The sequence below is a fragment of the Neopelma chrysocephalum genome, unplaced genomic scaffold, assembly GCF_003984885.1.
Source record: "Neopelma chrysocephalum unplaced genomic scaffold, ASM398488v2 Primary Assembly neopelma1_74, whole genome shotgun sequence".
NCBI classification, from domain to species: Eukaryota; Metazoa; Chordata; class Aves; order Passeriformes; family Pipridae; genus Neopelma; species Neopelma chrysocephalum.
Window position 1 is genome coordinate 6,934,615 of NW_020897735.1, and position 25,627 is coordinate 6,960,241.

General features: G+C 48.7%; 3 protein-coding genes and 1 non-coding gene across 6 annotated transcripts in view; 2 read left to right on the forward strand and 2 right to left on the reverse strand.

Annotated features, from left to right (window-relative positions):
• BRD3 (bromodomain containing 3) overlaps window positions 1-497 on the reverse strand; it is a 45,535-nt gene extending 45,038 nt beyond the window's left edge. For both annotated transcript variants that reach the window (XM_027687422.1, XM_027687421.1), the window contains exon 1: window positions 386-497. The gene's annotated coding sequence lies outside the window, so the exon portion shown is untranslated. The remainder of the gene's footprint in view (window positions 1-385) is intronic.
• WDR5 (WD repeat domain 5) lies at window positions 290-11,786 on the forward strand. Its single transcript, XM_027687425.1, has 14 exons — window positions 290-376; window positions 2,013-2,203; window positions 2,960-3,068; window positions 4,362-4,435; window positions 5,339-5,428; window positions 5,817-5,906; window positions 6,608-6,691; window positions 7,611-7,666; window positions 7,820-7,866; window positions 8,023-8,098; window positions 8,436-8,469; window positions 9,195-9,269; window positions 9,522-9,609; window positions 10,630-11,786. The coding sequence occupies exons 2-14, from the start codon at window positions 2,123-2,125 to the stop codon at window positions 10,728-10,730; spliced, it is 1,005 nt and encodes a 334-aa protein (XP_027543226.1). The 5' UTR covers window positions 290-376; window positions 2,013-2,122; the 3' UTR covers window positions 10,731-11,786.
• Window positions 11,787-13,158: 1,372 nt separating this feature from the next.
• On the reverse strand, window positions 13,159-13,286 carry LOC113969846. Its single transcript, XR_003534948.1, has one exon. It is a non-coding gene; the product is annotated as a U6atac minor spliceosomal RNA (small nuclear RNA).
• Window positions 13,287-13,652: 366 nt separating this feature from the next.
• On the forward strand, window positions 13,653-18,052 carry LOC113969560 (ly6/PLAUR domain-containing protein 1-like). 2 transcript variants are annotated; one of them, XM_027687427.1, is made up of 4 exons: window positions 13,653-13,952; window positions 15,396-16,163; window positions 17,331-17,471; window positions 17,636-18,052. In XM_027687427.1, the coding sequence occupies exons 2-4, from the start codon at window positions 16,088-16,090 to the stop codon at window positions 17,830-17,832; spliced, it is 414 nt and encodes a 137-aa protein (XP_027543228.1). In that variant the 5' UTR covers window positions 13,653-13,952; window positions 15,396-16,087; the 3' UTR covers window positions 17,833-18,052. The 2 variants fall into 2 exon arrangements, with proteins under 2 accessions (XP_027543228.1, XP_027543229.1); XM_027687428.1 differs by lacking the exon at window positions 13,653-13,952 and adding an exon at window positions 14,182-14,248.
• The last annotated feature ends 7,575 nt before the right edge of the window (window positions 18,053-25,627 follow it).

The window sequence follows — 25,627 nt, forward strand, 5'->3', positions numbered from 1 at the left end:
CGGGAGCGAAGGGAGGGGAAAACCAAGGAGAAAAGGGAGGGAAGGGAGGGAAAGGAAAGGAGGGGAGGGAAAAGAAAGGAGGGGAGGGAGGGAAGGGGCGGGCCGGGGCGCCGCCCGTGCGCTCTTTTTGGCTCTCGGGCCGCGCCGTAGCGCTCCCGGGAGAGAGCGGCATTGTGCGGCCTCCGCGCCGCCCCGCGCAGGCGCCCTGCCCGCCTTCCCCGCCTGTGGCGGACCCGGACCCGCCGCCGCCGCCGCGTCCCCCCCTCTCCCCTCCCGCGGCCGCGCTCCTCCCTCCTCGCCGCGGAGGAGGCGGCGGCCGCCCCCCTCCTCCTCCTTCTCCTCCTCGTCCTCCTCCTCCCCTTCCCCATCCCCCCCGGTAAGTCACCGAGCAGGCGGCGGGCTCCTCTCCGGGCTCCTCTCCCGCCTCTCCATCTCCCGCGCCGCCCCGGGGGGGGGTTTCTCCCCTCACGGCCGCTGCCCGCGCGCGGCGCCGCCGCCTCCCCTCCCGTCCCCTCCCTTCCCCTCCGCTCCCCTTCCCGCCCGGCCCCCCTCACCTCCAGACCCCCCCCCGCCTTCCAGAATTTGGGATCCCCACACCCCCTTTTTCCAGAGCGAGGGCGGGCAGGGAAGGGGCGTTCGGGGGCCTGGGAGGAGAGGAGAGGCTGAGGGGTGTTATCGGTACCGCGTGCCTGGCGGCGGGGGATGCGCTGGGATGTGCTGGGAGCACCCCCCCCTTCCCCCGGGAATGGAGCCCCCCCTCCCCCGGGAATGGAGCTGCTTCCCAAAGGAATGGAGAGACCCTCGGGCATGGAGAAACCCCCCCGGGGATGGAGCCCTCCCCCCCTAGGGCCAGGCAATCGGTGTCCATGCACGCTCAGATTAGCTCCATGTGAAAAGGAGCAGATCCGTGTTAGGAAACTTTAATTTCTCGTCGTGGCTCCCCCCAGATTTGCCCGGGGAGGGTGTGGGGTCTTCCTCAGTGGGGATACTCTGGACGCAATCCTGTGCCATGTGCTCTGGGATGGCTCTGCTTAGGCAGGGAGGTGGGAGCGGATAACCCAACCTCGCCCATCCTGGGATTCTCTGGTCTCCCCTGCCCTGCCCAAGGCTGGGCACTGCCCGCAGGCAACTGGTAGCGCCCTGGTCTGCGCCCTCCCGGGAAGGAGATGCTTGGAATGCCAGTGGATCCTGAGAGCAAATGCTTTTGCTCCCAAATGTGCTGCCACCAGCAAAAAGAGAGTCAGCAGTGCTGGGATATTGTGAGCGCACTTGGAAGGCAAATCCTGACAGTGTGAGCTGGGGGTGATTCTGATCCTGAGCTGAAATGTAGCTGAGCTGCAGTGGAGATTTCTTTCCTCTGCAGCATCAGCCCTGATTACCAAATCCTGGCACTGCACTCCATCAGGTTTTGTTACAGAAAGCGGAGTCTGGAGGGACTGATCCAAGGCTGCTTCCAATCAGGGGGAAGTCTTGGGTGTAGAAGGGCATAGTTTGATGGTCAAACTGTTGAGGAGGGAAATATGAGACCAAAATATTTGCATTTTGAGGTGAAAGGAATCTAGCAGGGTCTTAAGCTTTGGAAGCGCTGGCTATTTTTTGTCTTCGTTGTGGTCTTGTATTCTCTACCTTAATAAAATAAAAAGGCCTTGGACTGTTCCTTCCATCTTCCATGCAGACTTTTGTATTCACTGTGTACTAAGTGCTTGTTAAAAGTGTTTTGGGTTATGTGTTATAGAAACCCTGCCACACCTCAAAGCTATTGTGTATTATTTCTATTTGGAGTGGGGCAGAGTGGGAAAAAGCTTTCCAAGAAGCAATCAAAGGACATGGCTTGGATTCTTGGCCTTGTGCATGAGTAGGTCTGAAGGCCTAAAATACTGCTGTGTTGCTCAACAGATAATAAACAGGGTTTTCACACTTGTTTCTGGCAACCTGCACTTAGACCAATCTCACTCTTCTGGCTGCTGAGTATCTTTTTGACAGCTAATGAGAATATTTTGTTTTCCTTCCAGGTTTTCCTTTCAGTGCGGTTCTCCTCTCCGTGGCAAGAGCTGCCTTTTGAAGCAGCACATTCATTCTCCCCTTCAAGCACCCATAAGTCTCATTTGCCAGCTCCAGAACCATGGCAACAGAAGAAAAGAAACCAGATGCAGAATCCACCAAAACACAATCTACTCCTTCCTCCTCCACCAATCAGAGCAAGGTGTGTGTGGGGCTCCAAACAATATCCCTGTAAATACACATGGAACTACCTGCATATTGAACAGCCAGGCCACAATTAAGGATTTGAATTCTCATGGAGATTAAGATCTCCATGTCTCTGCTCCTGCTGTTGTCCTGAGGATTTTATGGGAAAAGTGGATGGAGTGCAGGCTCTCCTGTAGTGCTCGGGGTCTTTCTGGTCCTAAGGAAGTTCTTGCTTCTTGTCACTCTGAGCATGACAAAGACAGGTTTTTTCTATCCTTGAAATGCCTGGAGATGACTGGAGAATCAGTGAATCTGTGATCATAGTTGCAGTGTGGGGAAACAGTTATTCAGGTTCTTTGAAGCCTGCAGATGCTCAAAGGAGATGATATTCTCTTACCATGAAGCCTTTGCAAAGGGTGGAAAGGGTAAAAGTGGGGTTTTAGGGGCATGGAGAAGTTGGCCTGTGATTTAATTCATGATAGAGGTGAAAACTGCAAACACTTAAAAGCGCTGCAAGGATCAATAACCAAGAGTGTTATTTTGAACTGCCAAGCACTTTGTGGTTGGACTGTTGGATTATTCTCACCTGTTTGTTATTGGCTTGGATGGAATTCATATCAAGGATGAGTTGGTGTTGTGCTTGAATCATTAAGGCCCTAGACAGAAAGGGAGCTTGTTTTGTTTCGTTGGTTTTTCGGAATTAGAAGGGAAGAGGAATGTAATGAGATGCTAAATTTGGAATTTAACTCATTCACATGCATTTTTCTTACAGCCTGCTCCAGTAAAACCAAACTATGCTCTGAAGTTCACATTAGCAGGACATACAAAGGCAGTGTCATCAGTCAAGTTTAGTCCTAATGGAGAGTGGCTTGCCAGCTCCTGTAAGTATTGTTTACTTTTTAACTCATCTCAAACATGCAAACATAAGCCTTGGAGAAGGGCCTGTCTTTAGTGTTGCCTCCATCAGGTAGAGAAGGGATGTAGTGCCTTGGTTTTTCTTAAAAGAGTGATACCAAAGCTGCCAGTCTTTGAAATAATCTGATTTGAGCTGTTTAAGCTCTGTTACTTTGAACACTGGATCTTCTCTGCATTGCCAGGTTGGAGAATCCCGTTCAGCTTGCTTTATTGAGCAAATGGGCAAAACCAAGCAGGGTTCTTTCCCTGGGCAAAGGAGACCCTAAAGACATGGCTTAAGCTTTTAAATTAAACTTTGTGTGCAGTATCTCCAGGCAAAGCTGAGCTCTGGGAAATAAGGAAGGTGCTGCTGGGCTGTAAGTGTGATATAGAGGACTGGCCATGTGCTTCTGTCCTGTGTGCCTGTGGTGGTTGGTAGTCAGAGCCTTTGGTTACCCCAGTGAAATGCAGAAGGTTGTTATAAATAGTGTTTCACTTCTTGCTCTCCTAAGTGATAGAACAAGTCCTCTTCCTGTCAGCTTTGGTATTTCATAATATTTTTTTTTTTGGTGTTCAGCATTTGACAGCTTTCCCATGAAAATGTGTTTAGATGACCCTCAGTGATCCAGAGAGGATCCATGTATAAGGAAAAGGGCAGTTGAAAAGGGCCACTGGAACATCTTCCAGGCATGGGAATGACTTGGGGCTTTGACTTAACTGCAAACAGCCTTGACAAGACCAGCGCAGTGTGCCATGTATAAATCATTCTTATGTTCTAGTGTCCTCATAAGAGTCCCCCTCTCTCCCTTGCCCAGGTTTTCCAACCTCTACATCTGGCAAATATCAACTTCTTTCTCCAGAGTATGTTTTGCAAGTTAGCATGGATAATATGTTTGGGTTTCTGCAGCCATTAATTCATTCCAGCTTGTGGTGTAATTTTAGTTCTTTTTGGGACAAAAGCCTTTCAGCATTCCCATGGACCAGCACTGTTTTACTAATGGCAATCCAAAACAAAAGTAAGAAACCCAAGTTGTCATGAGAGAAACTAAAGCTGCTGGAGACTCTCTGCATTCCAGGCAGCTTATGTAACTTCAGCTGCTGCAGCCTGGCCTGTAGGAAGCTGTTCTTTACCAATTCCATATCACCTTATTTATGGAGGTCTGCTCGGGGAGGGAGAACTGCCCAGTGTCTGCAGAGATGGAGTTACTGTATTTCCTCCCACCTAGAAGGGGCAGCTCTGCCTGTGGTGTTAATCTCTGAACTGCCACGTTGTTTTCCAGCTGCTGACAAACTCATTAAAATTTGGGGAGCGTATGATGGCAAGTTTGAGAAAACAATCTCTGGTCATAAACTGGTAAGTGGAAAGGGGTTGCTATATGAATTTACTTCTAAAGAATTTTGCTTTCTCCTCCTCCAGAAGTTTCTATTCCATGTTAGTTTGACTCGTGTAAAAGGCTTGTTCTTCAGTCTTGCTTTGTGGTTCTTTGTTTATACAGTCCTGGAATTGCTGGAGTAATGCTGGGTTGGGCTGGGAATATGGGTGAAGTGCAGGCTGATGATGGAGTACCTGCTTGCTCCCTGCCCAGGCAGCTCCTTTTGTCCCTGAATTTAAGCAGAACCCACCTCAGACACGGGGCAGGGCATTCTTGGGTGAAAATCCATGTAACACTGCGTCCTGTTCCATCTTTCCTTTGTGTATGGAACAAAATGACTTGCCTTTTAAGGAGACTGAATTTTTCTTGTGGGTTTGCCTACATAAACACAACACTTACTCATTCTGCGAAGTTCTAAAGAAAACACCAACTCCCAAACCCTCTGGTTTTGTTTCTTAAAGTTTCTCAAGCACTGAAGTTTTATGAGCAGAAATGAAGATTTACCAATAGAAAAACCACTAGAATCTTCTACCCCAGCCTTTGGGGACTCAGACCATAAAGAGCAGCCATTTGTCATGAAGAAAAGCCACTTACTCAGATTAATTTTTATAGCATTTTGTTTATGAATTCCAACAAAGGGTTTTGTGGCCACAGTAAGAACTGTGTGAACAAGTCATTGGTGTTTTCAGAGTATATGGCTCAGCTTAAAATGAACATGTGTTAAAGGAGCTCTTAACCCAGTGAAATCACTGAATTCCTGGCTCTCAGGGCTGAGTTTTCATTCAGGCTTCAGCTGTGAATGTAATATGCAGTCTGTGTTTGCCATTTTTTCTGTATCGCTGAACAAACAGAGCTGAGAAGAGAATTGTTTTCCTTTGTTTTAGGGAATCTCTGATGTTGCTTGGTCATCAGATTCCAACCTTCTTGTCTCTGCCTCCGATGATAAAACTCTCAAAATATGGGATGTAAGCTCGGTAAGAGCAGAAATTGTTATTTACCTTCATTTTCTCCAACGCTGGCTTCTTTACTCATGTTTTTCTGAGAGACAGCCTGATGTGCTTTGATGAGAGGTAGAGTTTTAAGCTCTGGCTCCTCTGCTCTTGGAAAGAGGGGGATGGTTAGATCTGTTAAACTGCTTGGGTCTCTTGAGTAGCCCAAAGGGTTTGCACCTTATCTGCAATAATTAAAAATAGGTTGAAATTTTTCTTTCCTGTTTAGTTGTAGCTGGTCCTCTGCCCATCTAAATCTGGGGATAGAGGTGGTTTCTTTATGTCTTGCACAGTGATTAACCTTAATGTGGCTTACCTGAATGCATTTATGGTGTTGGAGGGTGCTGTACATTTAACTGGAATTTTATTTCAGGGTAAGTGCTTAAAGACATTGAAAGGGCACAGTAACTACGTTTTCTGCTGCAACTTCAACCCTCAGTCAAACCTCATCGTTTCTGGCTCAGTGAGTGATTTATTTATCTTTTTTTTTCCTTTGTGGAAAGCAAGTACTGCACACTCTGTCACCTGTCACTAAAGGGACAGACAGGTTCTTTAGGGATCCTTGGCAGAACGATGGCAGCACTAAATGATAGTTACAATTACACCTTTATTTTCTTAACATGTTATTATGATTAATAACAGCACACATTTATGATTAGAATGGCACAGGATTTCTACAAGCTGAATCAATGTACTATAATTTATAAACAGTGAATACAGAATTTATAATACAACTTTACTTAGAGTTTCTAATCACCTAGACCCTAATTTAACTGAAATGTGACTTCTAATCACCTGGACCCTCTGCAGAGCAGGTCAGACCTTAGTACATGGTTTGAAAATGATATAAAACGAAAGAATATGAGTCATCCAATCCATTTAAATTCTGTCTTCCCCCACATGCACATCTTGTAGTTAGATGAACTGCTGCCTTTGCCTGGGGACATACTCAAGCCCTTAACCCACCTGTGCAGGTTTCCTACACGGAGAGGAGGAGTTCAGGGAGCTATTCCCAGTCTGTCATTCCTGCTCTGTGCAGTGCCTGTGTCCTGGGCTTTCTGATCCAGCTGGAGGGAAGCACGTGCCATAGCCAAGCTGTAACATCTTGCATGCCTTGAGTAGGTGCTTCACTAAAACCACCTTGTGCATTTCTTCCACCTCCAGTTTGACGAAAGCGTGAGGATATGGGATGTGAAGACAGGGAAGTGCCTCAAGACGTTGCCTGCTCATTCTGACCCAGTTTCAGCTGTAAGTGCCTCACGATAAATGAACACACTAACATGCTTATTTTGTTTAGCAGAGCTCCTGTCCTGCCTCTCTAGAGGAGTAGGTTGTGTTCTGACTGTTATCAAACCCTTACACAGCGTAGAGGCTGGGCTGTGGTTGTTGCCAGTGGTCATTGCTCAGTGGGAATGAAATGAAGAGTGTTTTCTCTGAGATCTGTATGGATTTTGGTCCTGGGTGTTAATGTGAATGGACCAGAGGTGTGCCAGTCATACCTGAGGCTGGCAGTCATGCTGGGACACAGATTTGTGGTCTCCTGATGCTCAAGAGAACAACCTGGATGTCTCTTGCCTTCGTGTTTCAACCTATTACTAAAGTCCAGAGCAGGGTTGTTCCCTAGAACGCTCTTGTTTGAAATCTCATTCATTTAACAGGTGAAATAAACTCAGAATACAACAATATCCATTCAAATGAAAGGCAAAAAAAAAAGGTGTTCATTTCTTAAATGCTTTTGAAATGGAGAAAACTGGAAAAAAATTGAGCCTTGGATGTGTTGAATCGTGGCTACAGTAATGTGATCATTCTGCCTGGCATAGAAGATATTTCACACTCAAAAATATACCTTACTAGTTGTACTTTAAAATAGCTGTATTTTGAAGTGTATAAAGGCAATAAACTGACCTTAAAACATACAAGTGGCTACATAAGAGGTTAAATTCCATGCCCTTAAAATGATAAGGTACAATCCCCAGGTTGGAATCTGCTGATGCTGTCTGCACAGAGTATCTGTGTGGTCATGTGTTCTTGGCTTCTGAAGAAACATGTATTCCATGTCAGTGATGGAGGATAAGGACTTCAGTGGAACTTAAAGATCAAATGTTTATGAACATCAGTAAAGTTATTGATTTTTAATAATTAATATTTAGTATTAATAACATTACAGGTGCATTTCAATCGTGATGGATCCCTGATAGTGTCAAGTAGCTACGATGGACTGTGGTAAGTGATTATTTCTTGTCTGCATCACTCTTCAAACCTTATGCATTTTAAAAAAAGACTTTTTTTTTAAAAAAAAGCCTTTGTATTTGTAATGTTGAAATTGGAACAAAGATTTCAAAACCAATAGTAATGGCTGTTGTATGTTTTTAATAGTCGAATCTGGGATACAGCATCAGGCCAGTGCTTGAAAACACTGATTGGTAAGTAGAAATATTTCCTATCTTTGCTCTATATTTTGCTGTTGTGACACAGATATTCTGTTTCAGTGAAACTATTAACAACAAATTAATGTCAAAAGAAGTTTGACAGTGAGTCAATACAGCTGTGCACTAATAATGCTTTTAATTTCGCTGTAGATGATGACAACCCTCCTGTGTCTTTTGTGAAATTCTCACCAAATGGCAAATACATATTAGCTGCAACTTTGGACAAGTAAGTATTGAAAAAAAAGAGAAAAGCACACAGGCTTTGAGTGTTGGGTATCAGATAATACTTTATTTTGCTGCTCTTTGGTTGCCATAGTAATGCTACTACACGACTTTATATATACTGGGTTTCATGGAGGAGAATATGAATGGTGTGGCAGTAAAATTGATACTTTGGGGTTAACTAACCCTTCATTCTGAAGCCAGGCTAAAATGATCCATGTAGACTTTAAAGAATGTGGTGTGGAGAAATTTTTTTCTGCTGATAAGAAACTGTCAGATTAAAAAAATCCCTAAGAACTAAAATCTTTTGTTTTTCTCTTTTTTTTTTTTTTTTTTTTTAGCACTCTTAAACTTTGGGACTACAGCAAAGGAAAGGTAATTCAGTCTCACTATGTAGACTTGGCTAAGCTTATAGGAAAACCTGGATTTCATTTGTGCTTTTTGAACTTGTTTAACATTTTATAAGTACTATAGAAAAAAGTGTTAGTACTCCTTTATTAGAGAGGACACGATTTTAGCAGGGCCTGTTGCAGCAGGACAAGGGGTGATGGTTTTAAACTGGAACAGGGTAGATTTAGACTAGATTTAAGGAAGAAATACTTTACTGTGAGGGTGGTGAGGCCCTGGCACAGGTTGCCCAGAGAAGCTGTGGCTGCCCCATCCCTGCAAGTGTCCAAGGCCACGTTGGACAGGGCTTGGAGCAACCTGGGCTAGTGGAAGGTGTCCCTGCCCATGACAGACCTTTAAAGGTCCCTTCAAACTCAAACTATTCTATGATTCTCTGGCTAAAGATGCCTTTGAAAAGAAATTAAAATATTTGGCTCCCACATAGTCCTGGGACATTAAGTACAGCAATATTTCTGCATTTTTCTCTTTTTGAACAATACATTGCCTTTGATCTCTTTCACTGTGGTAATGGGACAAATTTAGAGCTTTATTTTTTTTTGTGTTCTAGGGTAGAGATGCCCTCTGCATCCTCTAGATAAGTGGCAGGGTGGGAAACAAGGCAGATATGTTTAGTCTTTTCTGCCAAGAGTTTGTCCTTGACTGAAAAAACTCCCTCCCAGCTGCATTAATGACTTGTGACTCTTCACTTCCAGTGCCTGAAGACATACACAGGACACAAAAATGAGAAGTACTGCATATTTGCCAATTTCTCTGTTACTGGTGGAAAGGTTGGTGGTTATTTGTTTCTTTATTTTTACCAGTGTGCCGTTTTTACTGCTCTTCTCTGTAGATGAAACAAGTTTGGGGCTGGAAACCTCCTTTGGTGGGTGCTGGTTCACAGGTATCTGTGCCTCTAGGTGGGCCCTCTCTCCCATTGCAGGCTCCCTGACTTTTTCTCCCTTTCATATGATGACAATGAAATATTTACTGTTACAGATCAGAAAGATTAAAATAACTGTGTTTTCTCTCTGCCCCTCCAGTGGATCGTGTCTGGGTCAGAAGACAACCTGGTTTATATTTGGAACCTTCAGACAAAAGAGATTGTACAGAAATTACAAGGACACACAGGTGTGGAAGAGGATTTTGTGTTTATTGACGGGATATCCCTCATGTCAGCTTGTAATGAGGGCTTAGCTTGAGCATTTTCTCTCTGATGTTTAGTTTTCACTGTCAGACCCATAAATTTTTGACTGGTTGAAGCTTAATTGAACCCTGGGAGTTTGCTCCTTTTTATGAAGGGGTTTTATGGGCATTGGAAACGTTTTATTCTTTCACTGTGAGAACTTTGACATCAGCTTGCAAAAGAGATTTCCTTGAGGACAGACCTGGTCAAGATATTTAAGTGACTCATGTTAGTGGCTTTGAATTGCCTGTTAACACCTTCCAGAGCTGCAGCTGTCAAGGATAAGGGCTGATGTGGACTGTAAATGTCTGTACTTTTCAGACAGACAGACTCTGCCTGGTCTTGAAGGCAGAGGTGAGATGTCACCTGATGGATACTTAAGTCCGAGTCTTAAAAGCAGAGTTTTAACTTTGCCAACTAAAAGAGGCTGTGCTGTGACATCTCAGTGTGCTCAGTCCTTTGCTTTGGGCTGTATTCCATTGTGTTTGGGCTGTATTCCATTGATTTAGACTGTAAGTGGGGGCAGTGGCAGCAGGTTTTCATTTTCAGGCCAGTGCAAGGCTCTGAAGCATTGACTGGGATGCTGGAAATACTTTACATGACAAGAAAAGACTGACCTGGGTTTTGATGAGCTGTGTGAGACATAAGATATAAGCAGGAACTAGAATCTAAAGAGTTCTTACATTTTGAAACCTGTCAGACACTTTCCAACTACTGCTCTTAATTCTTTCTTACTTGTATTTTGTCTCACAGAGGAGCAACAGTGGTAAAATATTTACAAACAATGCGTTGAATTCTGCTACAAGGAAATAATAACCCGGCTTTGCTGCTTTAATAATAATAACTTGGCTTTGCTGTTTTAAAACACAGTAGCAACACATGTTAATTTTCAGAAGTGCCTGCCACGAACCAGACTTCGTTGCTGCAAATAATTGTGGTTTTATATCTTTTTCTTTTCTGCTTAGATGTTGTCATCTCGACAGCCTGTCACCCAACAGAAAACATCATCGCGTCAGCGGCGCTAGAAAACGACAAAACAATTAAACTGTGGAAGAGTGACTGTTAAACGTTCCAGGATTGCTTTAGAGACTGTCAGGAAATAAAAAAAAAGTGTTTTTTTTAAAAAAAAAATTACTAAAAAAAAAAACCACACCACCCATAAATCCAGTTTGGCAGGAAACCTGAAGAATATCTGACAAAGTGGTTTCTGTTAGTCTTGGCCCAAAGAGAACGTCTCAGCTCTGCTAGAGCCGGGCAACGTGGTGGGAAAAAAAAAATAAATAAAGATGCAGTGTCTCCTTTTGTTGCCTAATGTTTTGGCAGACAAATGGATCATTCTGACGTCGGGTCAGAAGTGTCAGCCTTGTCTTGGACACCCCAAAGATACTGTACTTTATGGTGGCATTGCTTCTGGGCACTGATGCTGCTTCAGGAAGACCTGCCAGCCTACTTTGTACCAGTAAGTTAAGTCACGAGCCTAGAGATGTGTGGAATTTTTTTAAAATGTCTAATTTTTTTTTTTAATTTTTTTTTAAATTTTTTTTTTTTGTTTTTCAGAATGTAGGTTCTAGTCTCTTGGGAAGTTTCTGTATTGTTTTAAATAGGAGTACTGCATCTTTAAAGGGTGCTTCATTTTAAACACTCAGCTCAAACTTTGTGACCAAATAAAACCATGCAGTTCCAGATTTCCCTCTTCCTGCCCCTGACTTGACTCCTGTGGTGGAACCTCTTACCTTCTGTATAGTTGCTTACCTCTTGTTACGTGTGTTTAATAGATGCTGTTCTAGAGCAAAGTTACAGTTCTTCTGTTAACCATTAAAATGAATCCTGCTTGTAGTTGTTCTCAGCATACTTTAATTCTTTTTTTTTTTCCTCTTCTGGTTCTAAAGCAATGCTCACAGAACACTGTAAAGTTATTTCAATGTAAAAAGAAACAAACCCCAGACTTTTGTATCTTGGAAATCCATCGTATGAAGCTGTATTGCTAATGGCATGACTCTGTATCTATCGCAGCGTTGGTATTTCTTTCCCTTTTTGTCATACCCATGTGGTATTTACACGTTCAAAACAAACAAACAAAAAATACCATATGCCATAATAAAAAGGTGGGATTTTATGTGTATGTTTGTGGTAAGTGTGTGCTAATGTGAAGTGTCTGTGTCCGTAAAGCTCCCCTTAAAAACACCTTTAGAGGGAAGTGTTTCTGTAGCAGCTCCAGGGAGGGAGGAGGAGGAACAGCAACATGGTGTTTTACATCAGTTGTGGAGAAAAAGAGGAACACAAGTCAAAATTTGTCTAATAAGGGGATTCAAGTGAAGGTGTCCTCAGCAGAGACATTAGTACAACCCCTCCCAGAGAGCTTTAGCCAAGGGGAAAGGAATCCAGCTGCCCTTTCCTTGCAGGCTGAGCAGGGATCCAGGATTTAGCTTGTGCTGGTTAAGAAATGCACAGAGGCACAAGTTTATTGCACCCAAAGGGTTCTGCTGGAAGGGGATGTTTTGTTCCCGGTGAAGCAAAGATCCATTTTTTTTGGTATTGACCTCATGCTTGGTAATAACACAAAATCAATTACAGCACAGACCTCTGTAGTGCTGCCCCGAGGCTGCCTGGCTTTGCCCTCAGAGAAAAAGAGCTGCAAGACATGAGGTATAGCTTTTCTTTTTAAAATATAAAAATAGAGTTCATGTTGAGCTGGTACTAAAATGGCTATTAATAATATCACTGGCTTTTGAAGCTTTTCATTACCACCAGGAAGGGACACTGTGTGTCTAGACTTGGTGAGTGTCACTGCTCAAATAATTGATCCGTGATTTTTTTTCAGTCTTTTTCTTGCAGTCCAATGAAACTTTTCAATGCAAGGTGGGGCTGTGCTGCTTTACAGTGTGGAGAAGAGGGTATTTTACTCTAGCAGAGCATTTTAATGTAGATTTAGAAATATTTTCTGGCATAGTACTTGTGTCTCTGTGTGTGAGTGGCTTTGCCCAGCTGTGCTGTGGCTTTCTCTGCCCTCTGAGCCAAAGAGCTATGGAGAAGGGAGATGATTTTCCTGCTATCAGGAGGAAATCTCTTGAACAGCAGGGCTAGTGGAGCCCTGATGTAAAGGATCTGCTGGAAAGCTGTTCTTTGTACGGGTTATGTTTAAATCCTTAATATCCCACCTGGGATTAATGCTGGGGCCTATTGGCATGAGCTCTACTTAGCTATAATTATATGCAGCCTGGCGTGGCCGTGGTGGTTTGAGGGCCGGGATTGCCTAAAGCAGAGCACTGAAAAGAAGGTTTGTGGATGGGCTGTAGCAGGTGAGGTGTAGCTTTGTGTTTGGTGCGGGCTGAGAGGGGACGGGGCACACTGCAGCGGGCTGAGGGAGGGCGAGCTCTTTCTTTGGCGCTCTGGTTTTCTGGGCGCGTTTGGGCCGAGGGAAAAGGAGAAGCTGGGGTGACAAAAGCCGCTGGGTTTTTTAAGGTTCGCCTCGCCCCTCCAAAAAGAACAAACCGAGAAAAACATGGTTAGATGCCACGAAGTAGGTGGCAGTGCCTTAACCGTATGTGTGTTGTACAGGCCACTAGGACCTCTTCCATCCTTATCAAGGGGAGTGCTAACCTTCTCTCCTTTCATACAACACGCCTAGCCTGTGGCTGCCGTCGCTATTTAAACCTTCAGCGAGCCACTTCTACATAGGACAGAGTGAGAATATATTCGTGGGTTTTTTCAGTCAGTTTGACACCTCTTTCTGTTCCCCATACTATGAACTTAGTCTGATTCCACTATGACTAAAAATTCTGAAAAAATCCTCACAAACGCGCGCGTTCTCCTGCCTTCTTAATGTATTCATCGCTTCCAGCCAATCAGAGCGCAGCAGCCGATCGATTCCCTTTGCTGCCCCCTGGCGGGCGGGCGGGCGCGCTCCCAATCACCGGGCCCCGTTTGGGGGAGCGGCACTTCTGCTTCCGGCGGGCGGGCCCCGGGTACGCGGGTTCGAGTCCCGCCTCGGAGGGGGCGGAGCGCGGGGCGGTGCCGCTGAGCGCTCCCAGCCGCCCGCCCGCGGGATGAACTCCCAGAGGGATTTGCCGGCGGACCCGCCTAATCTGCGCAGGGTTCAGCCGCCCCGCTGTGTATCCCGCAGGTTTAAATTGGGAGCAGGAGTGTCCCGCGAGATTTGCTGATAGAATCTCCCGCAGCCGAGGGAAGAGGGTCTGTTCCCGGCGTGTTCCCGGGAAGTTAAATCTCTCCGAATTCCATCAGAGCTAATGACGAGTTACAGGTTCCAGACGTGGAAGCGGTCGAAGAGGTTGGGTTGGTTTTTTTCCCTTTTCTCAAGGCCTTTCTCCTCTGCATCCCAGAGGAATAAAATGAGACAAACACCTGGCTAAATCAGCACTGCAACTCCTCAAACCGGCGCTGGGAGTTAATGTTCCTACCGGGATTACCGCCCCCCCCCAGCATCCCACATCCCAAACCGACCCCAGCTTTGGTGCACCGTGACATCCCTCAGCCCCACCGGCTCTCGCAGACCTTCCCGCTCGGTTCCCGGCAAGAAGGACCAGCCGGTGCCCTGTGCCGCTGGCAGAGGAGCCGCTTTGCCGGGTGAGGCTGCGGAACCAGGTGCAGTGCCCAGAGGTGTGCGTGGCCCCGGCCCCGCCAGCTGTGCAACATCTGCCGCATCCCAGCGTCACAGAACGGTTTGGGCTGGAAGGGACTTTACAGCTCATCCCATTCCCGCCCCCTGCCATGGGCAGGGACACCTTCCACTAGACCAGGTTGCTCCAAGCCCAGTCCAGGCTGGCCTTGGACACTTCCAGGGATGTTACATTGCTGCTGCAGAGCCCAGGCTGTTCCTGGCCGCCCCTTCCAGATACTGATGAGTTTATTAAGGGATTAAAAGTTAGTTTCCCCTCATTATTGAATGCTCTGATCTATGCATGCTTTTAAATCAATCCCATTTCCTGCGTTTTATCCCTTCTCCTCCAGGCTTTCAGGCTTTACTGTGTCAGACATTTGTTACAATCACATTGTTTTGAGGCAAGTGAGACACCGTGGGTGGTTTAGGAGATTTGAATACATGAGCTGCATTACTTGGGTGCATCTCCCAGGTGCCAATTGCCCTTCCTGAGCTGTAGATGCCCCTACTTGGACCAGTTTGTGCTGCCTCCTGGCGAAATATTGATAAGGATGCGTGCTAATGAAGATGCTGTTGGAGATTAGGTCCAAGCCTGCCTGTCTGGGAGCTGTGTCTGGCAGAGGAGGTGCCCCGTGGGCTGGGGTGCCCAGGGTGGGGGATTTCAGGTGCTGCTGGCAGGCAGTTGCTGGATGAGCTACATAAGCAGCTTATTTTGTCATTTTAATTTTTTAATCCCATGCGTTCGGTCGCGCTCTCTTATTAGTAAGCATTAGCTCTCCAAGTCCCATTAGCTCCGCTGAGAGCTGAGGCTTTGCCTGTGGGGACAGTGGTGGAGGAGCCAACAGGGGTCTGGGGGCCTGATCCTGCAGCTGGTGACATCCATGGTGTCCCATGTGGATGTGGGTCCAACCCTGGCCCCGTAGAGCTGTCACAGCTCAGTCCTCTCCTCCACTGCACTCCCATCCCCTTCCCAAGCCCCTGGCAGCCCCAGCTCCCTCCAGAGCCAATCCAAGCCTGGGGCTGGCTCTGTTTGGTCTCTCCCTGCTTTATTAAGGCAACTGTTTTCTTGTATGTAAATACACACAGTACATTCAAACCTTCTCTCTCCTCCAGGTTTTCCCTTTAACCCCACGGCCATCCCCAGGGCTGTACTTTGTTAGAGGATCTCAAGTCTCGGATTTAAAATTAGTTGACTGCTTCTCTTTAATAAAATTATTCCTGCCCTCTTTAAATAGCACAATATGTCACAGAAAGCCGGTGGGTCCGTTCATGAAGACGAGGCAGCTCAGAGAGGAAAAAGAGATGGAAAAAAAAAAAAAGTAAAACCATACATCTCCCCAAACCCCTTCTGCCTAATCCAACTGAATTAGAGGATTTCGAAGTGGATTTAAAACTAAATCTTGATTAGGGAGAATTTCTCTCCAAGAGCTGCTGCACGGTGGTATTAATGGGAAGTGATCGTGGACAGAGGAAATAGGACAGAAATAACTGAGGGTAGCACATACGCACTCAGGTCTGTGCATGAACTGAAAGAATCAGAGAATTTCTCAAGAGGAAAGGGGAGAAATTAAGCATCGACATAAGGAGACTGGGTGCCACGGGGCTGGCTGGAGAAGCTTGGAGCAGCCAGAGCCCTGCTGCACCGACGGCATTTCCCTTTATCCCGGCAGAGAGGTTTGCAGGTGAAGAGGAGGCGACGAGCAGGGCTGGGAAAAAGAGCTCGGAGGAGAGGAAACCTCTGCCCGCTCCCCCAGACCCTGGTGTTCGTCCTCTGAGCCCTGAGTGGACTCCAGGAGCTGACCCCCATGCTCTGCAGACACATGCCTGGAGGTGCCCATGGGATCCTGTCTCTGATGACCGTGGTGTTTGTCCTTCCAGAGGGTAAGTGCTGCTGTTCCCGGGGTGTGGTGTGTACCCCATGCTTTGGAGTCCGGTTTGCATCCTCCCTAAACCCTGGTTGTTCAGGTGTGTTTTATCCTCAGGATGAATTTGGGGGTGTTACTGCCCTAAGCAATACAGCTGTGTGTTGGTGGGTTTAGGACAGAGCTGAAATCATCATGATTTGTTCAAAAGGGCAGTGTGGCAGAATTTGGGATCTCCTGGACTCCCCTTCCCTGGTCTGGCTGGGGGCAGGGACTCCCCTCACCATGCCTGGCAGTGTGAGGGTCTCACCCACCTCCCAAAAACCCTGTGGGAGCAGAGGAGGCCGGGCTCGGGAAGGGCTCTGGGTCAGCATTTGGAGGTGAGGAAAGGTAACGGCAGCAATAAGTGCAACCTGATCATCAACACAGAGGTTGCCTTAAACTCAGTGGTCAGTGTAAATTAATATTGTTAGAGGCCTTTTTTTTTCCTGTTTTTTTCTTTTTTAAGAAACCTGAGAAATGGCTTAATTCCCAATCTAGCAAATCTCAGGCACAGTCGCTGACCCTGCAGGGAAGGACTGAGCTGCCGCCAGTGCAAGTGTGCAAAGCCCTGGGGACACACTGAGGCCACTGTCCCGGGGTCACAGTGCTCTGAACGAGGATTTCCCTTCTGTTTCCGAGCTGGTTTGCCTCCCTGATAGAACCTGTGATAAAACCAGGACTGTGTTCAGGGAGAAAACCAAACCATTCTGATGAAACCATCTCTCTGGAGCGAGTGCCTCCAGCACGGGCACAGCTAACCTGGAGAAATTTGGTGAAAAAGGGAAAAGCTGTTTCTGAGTGCGACCGAGCCCCGACACAGTGGTGTTCGTTGTGAGGTTTCACCTACTCTTAACACCCCCTGTTTCAAAGCTCCCTTGTTCCCACTGTTTGATCCCAGCGCAAATCTCCGGCTAATCTCTGATTTTGCACTGACCTCTAGTGGGAGATGATTCCGTATTTTTGAGCCCACCGGGTAAACAAGTGACGGGCAGCTCCGGGCTCTTGGCTCAGCGCTTAATGCGACTTGGCAAGGCAGGGAGCGCTGCGAAGCCGTCGTTAGAGAGCAGCTCGGAACGAGTTGAAGCATTTCCACCCCCCCACCCCCTGGAAAAATCCAGCTGTGTTTCTTACGGTTCTTGTTTAGTGTCTGGACTCCAGTGCTATGGCTGCAACATCGTGGTTGGCACCAAAAACGTGGACATGGGGTGCTCTAACCCCGAGGTGATCACCTGCTCCCAGTCCCACCAGGGCTTCAAGCACCGGTTCTGCATTAAGACAGAGAGCGGTGAGTCCACCCGTGGGGCAGCAGGGTGGAGCTGGTGATGTTCACACCCCAAATCCGCCCTCGCAGCCCCCCAAGCAGGGCCTGCCCCCAGTGGAAAGCTGGCAGAGCATCCCCCTCCACTCTTCTCGTCACCCTGACGTCCCGCCCTGTTGCTTGCTTTGCAGTGGTCCTGGGCATCCTGCTGACCAGCGGCTGTGCCACCTCCCGCCACTGCCAGCAGCAGGAGCTGCCGGGCGTCCGCATCCACTGCTGCGACACCGACCTCTGCAACGGCTCCCCCAGAGCCCCCCGGCCGCCCCCCGGCCTCGCGGGTGGCCACCTCCTGCTGCCCTGCGTCCTTACTGCCCTGCTCCTCTCCTGAGCCCCCCGGGGCTTGAGGGGATGCGGGACCCTCGTGGGATGGGTGCTGGGAGCAGGGGTGCCCCCATCGCTGCTCCTGCGGGCGGGCAGGACGCCCTCCTCTCCCCTTTCCTCAATAAAGTGTGCCGAATGTTTTGCCCTGGGAAGGTTTCGGTGATGCCCGGCGGCAGCGCTGCATCCCGGGGAGGATCGGGGGTGGTCCTGCGGGCTAGGGGGGATCGGGATACCCGCAGCAGCCTGGGGTTGGGCAGAGCAGGGTCATGGGGGTATATCCATCTTCCCGCGGGGATCGGGAGCGCGGCCGAGCCCGGCTCTTCCCACGAGAGGGCATCCGCGGCCCTCGCTCCGCATCCCGGCCGCCGCGGGGGCTTCGGGATGCAGGGAGCACCCACGCAGGGCAGCATCCCCAGCGGGATGGGTGGGCGATGGGGTGGGAGAACAGGGGCCCGAGTGAAATGAGTTGTTTTTTTTCAGACATTATCCCGGTCGAAGAGGCCAAACGGGAGTTTTAAGGGAAAAATCCCATCCCGTACGGATCGGAGCCCAAGTGGCTCGTCCAAGGTCATCGCGGGGGTTTGCGGCAGAGCTGGGAATTAAACGCATGTGTCTCAAGAGCCAGCCCTGTGCTTTTATCACCAGGGAAACAGCATAAACCTCCCTGTGAGAAATGGATGAAATGTTTTTATTCTATTTTTTTCTTTAGATAAAAAAAAAAAATAATGCAGAAGAGCTTTTCCATGCAAAACATCAGCTTTTGATGACATTTCTCAGATGTGTCAGAAAACAAGCCAAAACTCTTCTAAAAATATTATCTGAGGCACCTTCCCAGCAGAAGCACTTTGGGACTGATAGAAAACATGTTCACATTCTGAAGATTCAAAATAAAAGGAAATAAGAAAACAAATCCTGTAAGAAAAATGACAAGATGTGCAACACTAACCAATTCCCCTTTCTTTCCCCTTAAAACGTTCCTTATGATTTTCAGGGGAGCAGGAAACATTTCCTTGGCAGCCGGAGTTATTCTCGCTACTGGTTATTTATCTGCCTGGGTGAGTGCTGTGCTGAGCTGTTGCAAAACCTCCGCAGCATCAGCTGCTCCAAGATAAATTCCCATTTATCGGGCGAGGATTGGGATGGGCTCCCAGTGGAGGTGGTGACCGGGGGTCCCGCTGTGGCACGGGGCCACTTTGCCACGCAGCAGCATTTTGGGGAGGAGCGAGGGGCGAGGGGTGGCTGTGGTCCCTCCACCTCTTCATCCCTCCATCCCTCCATCCCGGTCCGTGTGCCTCCGGCGGGTGATGCTGCTGCCCCCGCTCTGCCCCCCTTGCCCGGCTCGAGCCATCCATCTTGCACCGTGTAAGAGCCCTGTTGCAATTAAGTAGGCTGAAGTGCTCCTGAACTCTTTAACCTTTGCCCTGGGATTGCTCCTTTTGCCCCGGGGCTGTGGATCAGCTCCATTGCACTCTCCAAACAGCGCCTGCTACTTAGCTGACATTTCTTTCTCCTGCTGGATCCTATTAGCACCCTGAGGTTGAAAATGCTACTTTGGAGTGTTGTAAGGAATGTGATTTATACTGGAAAGTAGCGGCAATCTATCTTTCCCTATACACACACTGCACATGAGGCTGGAGAGCTAAATCCACATCGCCTGAACAAACAGCAACGGGGATAATTGTTGAGGAGGCTTCAGACACGGAGCAGGGAGAGGAGCCCGGGTGGGACGGCACCAGGGCCAGGGAATGCTGAGCTTGGGGCGGGCAGGCGGCAGCAGGGCTGTGCAGGAAACCCGCTCCCCATTGGGATCCCATCCCCGCACCAGTGCAAACTGGTGCTGGATAACACTGGTTTCCCAACAGTGCTGAAGACCTGGTTAGGGGCTGCCTGGGCTGGTTGCAAGGGCTCTGGTTGTGTGATCCGTCGTGTCCATCATTCACCGTTTATCCTGTGTCCAGGGAAGACCAGAGCTGAGCAAAACTCACACTGGTTTGCCTGCATGTGAGTACATATCATGGATAATGCAATCTGCATGGGAAGCAGATGGAAATAAGAATTGAATGGTGCCTGAAGGAGGGCTGATTAGCCTTTATCAGATATGACACGCTAACCACTGAGGCTCCTTGCTGAAATACCGGGTTAAAATCTCTGCAGTGTCAAATTTCATCCTCCTAAGCAAAGAGACACTTTCCATAGTGTTTGTGTGAATCTTCTGGATAAGCCCTGGAGACTGAAACCGTCTCAGCTTCATCTGGGCATTAAAAGTCCCACCCACGTGTTTAAAAAAAGCCCCAAACCCAGAAACGCAAAAGCTGACATTTACTCTAAAATGTCTTTTTCTTCCTGCATCGCTGCGTGGCATCCCGTGTGAGCCTCTGCCTTCTCCCTGCTGGAGCAGGGCTGGAGGCATCCTCCTGGGCATTCCCAGCGACTGCCATTCCCCCTGGAAGCCGAGGGATTATTTTGCACACGCAAAAGTGTGCGCGCGAGCACGCACACAGACACTGGCACAGTGTTTTCTGGGAGGAAAACCAGCTAAAAAATAAAAACCAAAAGCCCAACCCTAAGCAGCCTCTGTGTCAAAAGCCCTTTTATAAAAGCCTCAGTAGCTGAAGAATTGCCATTGTTTCGGTCTCCAGTGAGTGCTAGTCTTAAAATATTTCCAGCTCAGAGCAGGCTTTGACATTCTGCCCAGACCCAGGAGAGGGAACAAACACGAGTTCAGAAATGTTTCTACAAGGCACAGATCCTTCTTCTTTTTGGAGGATCACGTTCAGCATCTCACATCCTGTGGCTACGTCCCCCCAAAGTGGGGGAAACATCACAAAACACCCCCGAAAGCAAGGAGGGGGGATTTCTTGGGGCTCCCTGTAAGGCAGGGAGAGCTGGGCTGGCTTTCACACCGAGGTGCTGGGGTTTTACTTTTTGTGGTTTTTTACTCAGCCTTTCCCTCATGAACATCAAAACCATGTTTTTTCCCCCAGAAAATGCTTGAATGCCGATGGCTGTGCAGACCTAACTCCCCATCCTGCTGGATGCCAGCAGATGGTCCAAAAGTGCAGGCTGTGTAGACTCTGGAAATCAAAGAAGACAGAAAGTTTGCAGTGATATTCATCCCCCTTTAGCCTTTTTTTCTGTGTTCACCAGTGATGCTGGGAGTGACAGAGTGTGGATTTGGGAGCAGGAAGCTCTCAGTGCTTTGCTATTTCTATGGAAGGATATGAAAGGGATGGACCATGGCACATGGAACTGTACAATTGTTTGGGTTGGAAGGGACCTTAAAGATCATCTCATTCCAACCTCCCTGCCATGGGCATGCACTTGCTCCATGTGGTGGTGGGAGCTGGGGTAGGAGGACCCCAGGACAGTGACTTGGTGGGAAGTCACAGCACAGCTCCTTGGCCAGTGTTCATGGTTTATCACCCTTCCCCTTTCCATCACGTAAAACGAGGAGAGGAGCTGAGATGTAACTTATGCTTTTGCCAAGGCTGCTCCCCACCTTCTTGCAAACAACTTTCTGGCAACAAAGTGGCGCAGAAAACTGCCAGAGCTCTGCAGGCAATTGAGAACTTTGAGGCTGCCCTGGGATCTGCATGAAGCGGGTGCCCAGGGCTGCTTCAGGAATGCTTCCAAGAGGCTGGATGCTCCGGAGAACACGAGCTAACCTGAGCTTATCTCTGCTCCAAGCACTCCTCATGTTGGATAAAGGGCAGTGTTTACTCAAGAACAATGTGGGGTTAAAATTTAGTAAGTCCTTGTGCAACTCTTTATGGAGAGGCAGCAAGGACAAATAAACATCTCTCAAAACACAGTCAGTACTCAGGCTCACTGTTTAATTCATCCTCCGGAAATGCATCTTGTTTATAGCCATTCATTGCAGGGGCTCAGAACAGCAGGGGTTTGATCCACTCCAAATTTCAGGCAAAACAATATGATCCTCCTTTTTCTCTTGTTTGTTCTTAGTAGAGAACACAAGGTCAAATCTTCAACTAGTGCAAAGTTTGCCCTGAACTACTGAATATTTTTTTATTTCAGAAAGTTTTTCCCCTGCTCTCTCTCCCTTTCCAGGCCTCCCCCTCCCTCCAGCTCACCAGCTCAGGGGGAGCCCAAGGTGCCAGAGGATTTGGGTTTCCTCCTTGAGTGATAAGGGCTTCTAGGAGGAATTTAAGCTGGGTGGCCAAACCAGCTTCCAAGGCTGAAAATTAGGATGCCTCTTATCTACTCCACTCCCATGGAGAGACAAGCAGCAGAGCAATCACGTGTGGGAGATCCAGCTCCCTCCATGCTGCAGTGGGGCCCCACAGAGAAATCCCCTGCTCTGAGAGCTGGTCCAGCCCCATCCATTCCATAAAGATGAGCGGGAGCAGTGCCAGCTTTATTGACAGAAGGCCATGAACTGGGTCATGCTGCCCATCTCCCCTCCCAGCAGCAGGCTCTCCTCATGCACGGACACACAGGGAGCGTGTTGCTCAGGGGGATGTACCGGGCACTGTGTCCATACTGGTCTGGGAGCTGCACACACACACACTGGCTGTGCTCAAATGAGCCCAAAGCCTCAAAGAATGCTCTTCTCCTCTAGGATGACAGCCAAGGCTGCCCTCTGCCAAGGGCCGGGCATTGAGGGGGCTGGATGGAGGGAGAAGGGGGGTCCTTGTTCAATTTAATAACTTGGTGGCAGTGCCAGAGCCAGCGATGTGCCTGACCTACATACAGCCCAGAGCCCTCCGAGCACAATTGATCCATTGGCAAGAGAGAAACCACAGTGTGGGGGAGGGCCTGTCCCACTGCATCCAACCAGCATGGCTCCCTGGTCAGATGGGAGCTGGTGGAACCATGGCCATGTTGTGGTGTCTCAGCACGGCAGCATCTTGTCCTCCTTGCTGAACACCGTGTGCATCCCACAGCTCCAGCATCCCTCCCTCGCAGCCTGCATGCTCAACAGCCCTGGCACAGAGCAACCTGCCCCATGGACACATATTTTGGGATGTTCTCCTCTGGCAGACCTGCAATGGCCTTCTGGGAGGGAGAGGCACTGGGTCATACGTGCCCTTGGGACACCTCTGAGCGGTGCACACAAGGATTTGGCTGCTAAGAAGTCAAAAGGTGTGCTCTTTGCCTCAGAAGCTCCATTCACATCTCCTTGCAGAGCCTGCTAATGGATCATCAGTGGATTTGAGTGTCCTTCCTCGCAGGTGTCTGGTTTATCCAGTTTGGAATCACACCCTTAAGCCTTTTCCTTCGACTCGGTGGTTTGAGCATCTCACACCCTTGGGCCACTCTCGCTGACCTCACAGGCTCTGGTGCAAAGGATGGATGTGCCTGTCACAGTTTGCTCTTTGATGTCCTTCAGCAGAGTGGCTGGGAGCAGGACAGGAATACAACAGCAAACAACAGGAGGAAAGGGAAGACACTGTGGTGCCAGGTGATTTTCCCCCCACTCCGAGTCCCCAAATTCTTGTTAATTAAGAGCTAGGGGGGAATAAAAATACCATCTTGTGACACAGTGGGCCTAATCCTGCAGTCTGCCTCTCCCCAGGCATGTGGACACACTCCCTCATCTGACTGCTGGTGGCTTTAGCCAGTGAGTGTTGGTCTGGGGGAGGATGGATGAACACACAGAGGGAGAGACCACAGCACTGGCAGCAGCACACGGAGAGAGCCAAGTGATGGACAAGAGGATGTGTCCTCGCAGTGGGTAACTCTTTCGGGAAAAAAGCCAGGTCTGGGTGTCAGAGTCATGTCCCTCCCCTTAAGTTGTGTCTTTGTTAGTGCTGCCTCCACGGAGCAGCAGACTTGATCTCTGACGGTAATTACTGAGCTCGTTAAACACAGGAAAACAAACCCCGTGTGGAAAAAGGAAAAAAAAAAAAGGCAAGTTAAAAGGTGGGCAGAGCCTGGCATTGCCTCTTCCCGGCGGTGGCTCCGGGGAAAGCACCGCGCCAAGTTTCAGTTTTACAGGGCAGAAATGAATCACGGCAAACTGCTGACGGAGCCTCGGCCGCCGTCAAACACCAACTGCTCGGGGATAAAGGGAACGCGCCGCTGGCCCCCCTCCCGCCGTCTGGGCACTCGGCTGCTAATTAGTAAATAAGGGATAATCCGATCAATTAAGTGCTCATCCTGCAGAGGAGGGCAGGCACACCTCTGCCGGAGAGGTGGCAGGGAGGGGGTGGCCCTGTGGGGACACAGTGTAGGGTTTGGGACGGCTCCGGGGATGTGGGGGATAGCGGGGGATGCTGCGGGTCTTTGCCATAGGATGCTCCTTGAAAACTAGGCTCTCTCAGGGGGGTTCTCTCTGGAGAACACGTGGTTCTCCAGATTGGGATCTCCAATTGGGATGCAGGCAGGTGGGATGGATGCTCAGTGTGTCCCATGTCCCCCGAACTTCGTTGGACTCAGCTCTGACGGGCAGGAGGTGGTTACTGAGAGGCAGAGAGGTTTCTATGCCCTGAATGCATGTGCAGGCTCTATCCCTTCTCTGGCCATCCCTGCAGGGATGGAGGGGCTGGAGCCCATCCAGACCATGCCCTGTCCTCACCTCAGGCCACCCTCCAAGTCATCCCAGTGTCACCACAGCGGGTCAGGAGTGGCCACAGCACCCCTGGGGTCTGTCGGTGAGTGAGGCAGAGGCAAAGCTGAGCTGCAGGAATCCCTGACTCTTTCCAGACTTGCAAATTCAACCTCAGGAAAGCAGCAAAAGGAAATTAAAAGCTCACTTGATGATGGCAAGTAGGGCTCTCCCGGGGCTTTGCAGCAGCTGGGGCAGCTTGCTGGCAGAGCCCAGGACAAGGGAACCCAGCTGAGGGTCCCAATCCTGCTGCTGACCCTGTGCCAGCCCCCCTGGCAGCCCTGTGTCCCCACAGCTCAGTCGTGTCCCAACAGACCCCTTGTACAAGGATCTTTCTGAACATTCTTTGCTGCTTCCCCTCAGCTGATTTCTGCTCTATTAAAATCTTTTCCACCAGCACCAATTTCAATTACATGTTTTTAAAAAGTCATTAAAGAGAATTCCCCATGAAATTATTTTGATTTCCCGCCCCTCCGTCTACTTCCAAACTAATGAGATTAATTGAAAACTACAAACATTTTCCAAGGGCCCAAGGCAAAGGCAATGGCAAACACATGTAACTCTTCCCAAGGTTCGCATCCATCCTCCCTCCTGCTCGGAGCATCCCTCCTGACACAGGGCTGCATTTGGCAGTCTTGGAAGGTGCTCAGGTTTGGAAACCTTTGATATTTCTTCCCCCTCCTTTGAGGAAGGAAAAAGAAAGTGCCTGAGGAATGAGAGCTGTCAGAGGCAATAATGTGAGATCTCACTCGTGGCTGGCAGGCAGAGGGGGGTTCTCTCTGGCGTGTGGAGTTAACTGGGAAACTTGAAACAGGGAAGCAGGGAGGGATTTAGAAAAGTTTTACTGCTTTGTCTCAGCCTCCAGGTAGGAAAAGTAAAATAAAATCCTCCAAACCCAATAACCTGCAAAGCAAACCTGACAGTAGCTCTATTCTCCTCCCAGGCATTTATCCTCTCCCGGTGTTTGATTCCTCCCCTCCTGGGTTAATCAATAGGACAAATCTCCGGTGCTGCACCTCTCCCGGCCCCCACGGGCTCCTCCAGGATTGATTACAGCAAACAGCCCTTCCCAGGGCTGCACAGCTCTGAGTAAGGATAAATAAAGGGAACAATATGGGAGATTTGTTACTCGGTGGAGCAATCACTCAGCATCACCTTCCCTCCAGTGCTGCTTTAAGCAGAGTGAAGGAAAACCTTGAGAAACCCCAATAAAGCCCCAAACCCTGCTGAATTA